The sequence below is a fragment of the Helianthus annuus genome, chromosome 17 (assembly GCF_002127325.2).
Source record: "Helianthus annuus cultivar XRQ/B chromosome 17, HanXRQr2.0-SUNRISE, whole genome shotgun sequence".
Classification (NCBI taxonomy): domain Eukaryota; kingdom Viridiplantae; phylum Streptophyta; class Magnoliopsida; order Asterales; family Asteraceae; genus Helianthus; species Helianthus annuus.
Genome location: NC_035449.2, coordinates 111,379,154 through 111,385,960, shown reverse-complemented (window position 1 = coordinate 111,385,960; position 6,807 = coordinate 111,379,154). Strand labels below are relative to the sequence as shown.

At 40.0% G+C, this 6,807-nt stretch overlaps 1 protein-coding gene across 1 annotated transcript; it reads right to left on the bottom strand.

Annotated features, from left to right (window-relative positions):
• Window positions 1–639: 639 nt before the first annotated feature.
• On the bottom strand, window positions 640–3,741 carry LOC118488881. Its single transcript, XM_035986292.1, has 4 exons — window positions 3,198–3,741; window positions 2,318–2,850; window positions 2,039–2,218; window positions 640–1,776 (listed from the first exon to the last, which is right to left on the bottom strand). Exons 1-4 carry the CDS (start codon window positions 3,739–3,741, stop codon window positions 640–642), a joined length of 2,394 nt encoding a protein of 797 aa, XP_035842185.1.
• Between the last annotated feature and the right edge of the window lie 3,066 nt (window positions 3,742–6,807).

Genomic DNA, 6,807 nt, shown 5'->3' with positions numbered 1-6,807 from the left:
GAACTACCGTTCAATCAAAGAGATGAAGGCTTGACTTTAGGTGTGTCCCACTTAGGGATCTTCTTTACAACAGCACTTGATTTATATCTTTCGATATTTTCTCAATTTTTATGCTGAGGGTATGCTTTAAAAGCGCGTAAAGTATTATACGAGGTCTAGGCCATTGCTTCCGCAATATCAGAAGACCAGGTATAATACCCCAGATATCAAACAGTATAAAGACCTAGTATCTCAGAATCAGGCAATCTCTCAAACAAGATTTCGGGGGTTACCCATATATCTGAGAGATGTTCCCCACGAGATAAGCAAGTATTGATATTTAGGTTTATATCTCAAATACAATCTACTAATCGTGTGAAATCTACTGACACATCATCAGTGAGACTTGTTTAAAATCATTTTGACTTTCCAAATCTTTAGCATGTTGTGATAGTCCACTGATGTACTATCATTTCCTCTTTTTCACAACAAAACTCATTTAATAATTTTTCAATGTTTTTGCATTTTTGAAATTTTATCATGTTTTTGTATTTTCTATAAACTTTCTCCCCCTAAACTCAAAAACATATTTTTGAGTTTTTGGTTTTATGAAAAGCAGTAAAGAAAAACTGTATAGAAAACATGACAACTAGACGTAGATCACTTCTGATCGCCGTCCTCCTCGGCTACACACTCTACCACCCTCCTAGAAAATAAATTCTTTAACCCGTTCAATTTCAAAAGATAACTAAATCTTGTTTTATCAAAGGCTTTTGTGTAAAAATCAGCTCTCTGATCATCGGTGTGTATATGATCAATTCGAATCAATTTCTTCTCGTAGCAATCACGAATAAAATGATGTCGAATCTCAATATGTTTTGTTTTAGAGTGTTGAACCGGATTTTTAGTGATATTAATGGCTGCCTCATTGTCCACAAAAATTGGTGTGTCTAAGAATTGCAAACCATAGTCCCTCATTTGTTGTTGGATCCAGAGGATCTGAGAACAACAGCTGGAAGCCGAAACGTATTCAGCCTCACAAATCGAGAGAGCGACTGTGGTTTGTTTCTTACACTGCCAAGTGATTAGCCGAGTTCCAAAGAACTGACAACCAGGAGTTGTGGACTTTGCGTTCAACTTACAGCACCCGAAGTCAGAGTTAGAATATCCAGTTAGAGAGAAGTCACCGGATCGAGGATACCACAAGCCGATGCTTGGATAACCTTTGAGATACCGTAAGATCCTCTTCACTATCATCATGTGTGATTTTCTCGGACCTGACTGGTACCGGGCGCAGAGGCATGTTGGATACATGATGTCCGGTCGTGACGCTGTCAGATACATTAGCGATCCAATGATTGACCTATAAAGCGTTTCATCCACTTTCTCACCATGTCCGGTCGTGACGCTGTCAGATACATTATCGATCCCATGATTCAAAGCCAGGGGGGTTGAGATGGGAGATGATTCGGACATGTTGAATTTGTCCAACACATCATTCACATACTTTTTCTGGTGTACGAAGATTCCATCAGGCAGTTGCTCAACTTGAAGCCCGAGAAAGAACTTCATCTCCCCCATTGAACTCATTTCAAACTTCTTCTTCATGACCTTCTCAAATTCTTTGCACAACTCATCATTCGTTGATCCGAAAATTATATCGTCAACATAAATTTGCACGATCAGGAGATGTCCTGCAACCTCTTTAGTGAACAGGGTACTATCGACAGTCCCTCTGGTGAACCCGTTGGTCAGCAGATGCGGTGAAAGCGTCTCGTACCAGGCTCTCGGGGCTTGCTGTAGTCCGTATAATGCCTTGTCGAGTAGATACACCTTGTCTTTATATACGGTGGTTGTCCGACGTACACTTCTTCTTTAATCTTTCCGTAGAGAAATGCATATTTGACATCCAGTTGTTAGACCTTGAATCCCTTCCATGACGCGAATGCCAAGAAGATTCTGATTGCCTCGAGTTGAGCAACGGGTGCATATACTTCAGTAAATTCAATCCCCTCTTGCTGACTAAATCCTTGGACTACCAGGCGTGCTTTGTCCTTACAATAACCCCTCTATCATCTCGTTTACATTTGAAGACCCACTTGGTCTTGATCAACTTTTGATCTGCCGGGAGATCAACCAACCTCCACACTCCAAGCTTCTCAAACTGTAGAAGCTTTTCTTGCATTGCATATACCCAAATCTCTTCGGTTAATGATTCTTTGTAAGTTTTTGGCTCTACCTGCGAGATAAAACATTTTAATGAGAACTCTTCCTATAAAGGTGCTACAGAGGAATAAAAACATGTAAGGCCTTTGTTTATTTGTTCGCGAGTTTTCACGCCGCTTTGAAGGTCACCAATGATTTGTTTTGATGGATGGTAAGATAACGTTCTTGGCATGACTGTATCCGGTACGCTCACTTCCAATTGCAAATTTGTTATATTCTGATTACCCGTGTGATCATCAGCATTTGAAGTCTCAATATTTGGTTCCTCGTCATAAATCGGATCAGTTTCCGATTCTGAGTCGTCCGACTGATCAAATACTGGAGCTGTTTCTTCTGGGGGTACGTGTATAGTTCCACTAGGACCAGCCTCATGATCATTTGAACCCACGGTGGGCGAGGAAACTACCAATGGTCTCGGCACTTGTTCTTGTGAAAGAGACTGCTGTTGTTGGTATAAGAACGCCAGTTCCTCCTCATTCGGCTCTGTCGATAGATGGAATGACTCCCAAAGATTTTCGTAATCAAATAGCAACCTGTTTCCGGGAAGTTGAGTCGGAGCTGTATGCTGTTGACAGTCAACATGCTGAACTTGTATGATCTTCCCCAAACTCGGAACAAAAACTCTCTTCAACGGACTAGCGTAACCTACAAAAAACGTTCATTAGCTTTTGCACCAAATTTACCGTCTGGATCAATGAATGTGCATGGTGATCCAAATGATTCTAAGAACTTCATATTCGGTTTGTAAATATGTAGCAATTCAAAACAAGTTTTCTTGTACTTCTTCACCGTAAGAACACAATTGAGCGTGTAACATGCTGTGGCAACCGCTTCACTCCAAAAATATACCGGTAATTTCGAATCTGCTAACATGGTGCGAGCCGTTTCGATCAACGTACGATTTTTCTTTTCTGCAACACCATTTTATTAAGGAGTATACGGTGCGCTGAATTCATGAAGAATGCCCTTATCATTGGAAAATTCGAGCATACGGTTGTTCTTGAATTCTGTGTCATTGTCGCTTCGAATACGTCTAATCGGCAGTTTGTAAAGATTTTCCAACTTCCTAAATAACTTCATCAAAGAATCAAACGTTTCGTCTTTTCTTTCTAAAAACATCACCCAGGAGAATCTTGTAAAGTCGTCAGTAACAACTAAACAATATAGATCTCCACTTATGCTTTTCACATTTACCGGTCCGAAAAGAGCCATATGGAGTCTTTCGAGCGGTAATCTGATGGAGTTTAAGAGCTTTTTCGGGTGCGATTTCTTCGTCTGTTTCCCTTTCTTGCATTCAATACAATCATCGTTAAGATGGAAGCTTTTCAAATTAACACCTTCGACAAGATCATTATGAACTAAAAAGTTCATCTTTCTCAAGTGAATATGCCCCATTTTATGATGCCACATGATGGATTCTTTTTCCGTTGCCTTCGTCTTACTCACAAAGAATTGAGCCTTTTTGTCTGTCGTTGTTGCAACGCTCATGTCTAGTACATAAAAATCGTTTTCATGAGGAGCGCGCATCAACACCATGTCTTCTGGTATTTTAAACCCTAGTTTAAGAATCAGACATTCATCTTTTGTGAAATGAACTGTAAATGACTTATCACAAATCTGAGAGATGCTCAATAGATTGTTTTCTAACTAAGTGATATAGTTCACATTATCAAACGTTACGACCCCGTTAGTAAGTATTCCTTCACCAACAATTCTTCCACCTTGAGTTCCAGCAAACCCGACATAACCTCCATTGATTGATTTGACGTCGTATAGTAGTACTAACATCCCTGTTATGTGCCTTGAGGCGCCGCTATCCATTATCCATTTAGAAATGATTGACCTTGGAAGCCCCTGCACACATCAAAAGACATTTATTTAAACAATGATGCCCAAGACTTTTCAACATTTGGTATACTACCAAACTGTGACAACCTGAACTTTAAGGTTAGTGACGTTTCATATTATGATCTTAACTCCGTTAAATCTAGACGTTTGTGATAACTCGTTTAAAATAACATGTGGCGGGCCGGAGGTGTATGCATGAAATCACTTAGGATTGGGCCTAGAGCCCAACCGAATCTTAGAATTTAGCTCAACTAAACCGAACCCATCTTTTAAAATTGAGCCCATCCTTTAATGTCTAGTTTGTGTAGAAGCCCATGTGTGCATCGTGCCAAATTATTTAAGCCCAAACCCCCCTACCTTATTAGCTTGGATACGTAATTAGTGTAGACGTATTTTTATTCAACTTGTGGCAAACCCTAATCTTCCCCAAAGCCGTCATCGACAGTAGATCATATTCGAGCAGCTTCTTCCCTAGCTGAACTTTTTGGTTAGTAAGTCCTTATTTGCTGCAATCTGTATTTGTTTGATGTCAGTTATATGTGAGCATAATGATCCATGTACCGGATATATATAATACTATATTGGTTTGAATATAAACTAGATTTATGTATTACTTACACATGTGAAAGCACTGTCCTTGGAAATTGTAAAATCAAATGGTTACATGCTAGTATGATAGTGGCCCCACATATTATAGAGGTCACCATATAACTGACAATGGCATGCCAAAATTTGTTGGGTAGTGTAAATGTAATCAATTATGTATATAAAGATAACAAGCAATGTCTGATCACATGACTTCTTAGGGGGCGGGCGGCGCATAGGTGAGTTTGAAGGGTCCCATCATGCTTTCTTTTATACACAGTAACATGAATGTCAAAATGCTATTATACTTAAGTGTTAAATTATTATGTATGTTAAATTATTATGTATGTATTAATTGAAACACACAACACAGTAACATGGTCATGACATAGTCATGAGATTCTTTTCATGTAAATGGGTGGCTGCACCCTTGGCGTGGACTCCTCCCAGTGGGCCGCACATTTCATGGCTGGACCCATAAGTCCTTACCTATATGATTCTAATTTTATTATATGACTTAAGTTGTACACCTGATTCGAATGGTGCAACGATATTGGGTCTTGTACTTTAGTGGGCCACGCATACACGGACATATTTTGTAATGGGGTCAAGCAGTTTGGGTAATTAGTTATGATATTGTACACTGAATTGGCTAATATTCTGAGTTGCTAAGTCATTACATGTGATGTGAGATGTGTATGAGACTCAACTACTTGTGACATGCTACTATGAACATTTGTGTTACGCGAACTCTTGTTAAGATCGGTATAACGAGGTGTGACTAAGTGTATACTACTTGCGTAATGTGAATATGAGACATGTGATTTGTATGCATAGAGACTGATTGTCTTTTGGTAACCACGATAGGGATTGACTGACCAATTGGTAAACGAGTAACTAAACGCACCGAGAAAACCAAGGTGAGTTCACTACATTCGAGCATGCGTCCCAGTGGTTGGGGACAGTCAGTGGGTATCCCATGGGGGGGATGAGTCTTTGGGTAAAAACGAGTATATTGGTTAATATTCTCACCTATCATCTTTTGTAAGTCCCTCATCGGGTATTAGTTAGTAGCGCTACTTAGGTTTGGCACCCTCACCCCGTGCCTGTAGAGGACGGAGGTGAACTAATGACCCAGTCTGGCCCAGTACTAGATAGGAGTACGTGGGAAGGGCAGTCGTGTATTTCAGGAGCCGTCATTGTTCGGAATTGAGATATTAACAATATTACTTGCATTGGTTATTGAACTGTTTTACATACAACAGGTAACAAACGTTTTCTAAAACTGTGAACTCGCCAGCTTTGTCTGATACACGTGTTACATGCTCGCAGGTCGTTATGTGTCTTGGAATTGGGGAAACTTGCTATCTGGGAGTGCTGGAGTGGTCATGGATCGAGGCTCTTGGATTACAGTACATTTGATACATTGGTTTTAAGCATTATTATGAAACAATTGCTAAACAACTTATTACATGCTTCCGCTACACAACTTTTGAGAATTAATATCATGTTGACAATTTATTTTGGTAAATTAATGTCGTGGCTTATTTAAATATTTACCATTGATTCAATGTGATTGGTGGCTCGAACTCTGATGCGTAACGCACCTCGCGGGGTTTCCGCAGGTGAAATTTTGGGGGTGTTACAGTTGGTATCAGAGCCACTGGTTATAGTGAACTAGGTTTTAAAACGTTTTATAAAACCAGACTATAACCGAACAACTTCGAAAATCGATCATGACACTCAGCTCCAGATTGCAAGGTTCGTTTCTCTCTCACCTCATACATTACTTGTTTAACAGTCACACACTCACAATGTATATGAACTGAAACAATTCGTACCATGGTGACTTGATAGCGTGACCCCACACATCAACTCATGCGAGCCATAGACCTATGATATCATCTGTTGTGTTGTTTGAACGGGGGAAACTTTGAGCGCGAGCTAAGAAGCACTGAGATAAGCATGCAAATTGCCTTATTATTATGGGTGCACACTTAATAATAACGCGGGGTGCATGCAAGTCCCAGTGAGGCTTATCGAGCGTGAGGAGGGTTCTGCCCTACTATGTGTGAACTTGGTAGTACGTAAATATCAGTATGATACTTGACTCTCATCTCGTTTCGACCTCTAAATCGGTTTATTCCCAACTATAGAAACATGAGTGGA

Coding starts and splice junctions, on each gene's coding strand:
- LOC118488881 (XM_035986292.1), bottom strand. CDS start 3,741: ATGGTGTTGATGCGCGCTCCTCATGAAAACGATTTTTATGTACTAGAC. Junction 2,851..3,197: donor CACAGAATTCAAGAACAACC/GTATGCTCGAAT, acceptor CGTTTTTTGTAG/GTTACGCTAGTCCGTTGAAG. Junction 2,219..2,317: donor TTGGTGACCTTCAAAGCGGC/GTGAAAACTCGC, acceptor TTTATCTCGCAG/GTAGAGCCAAAAACTTACAA.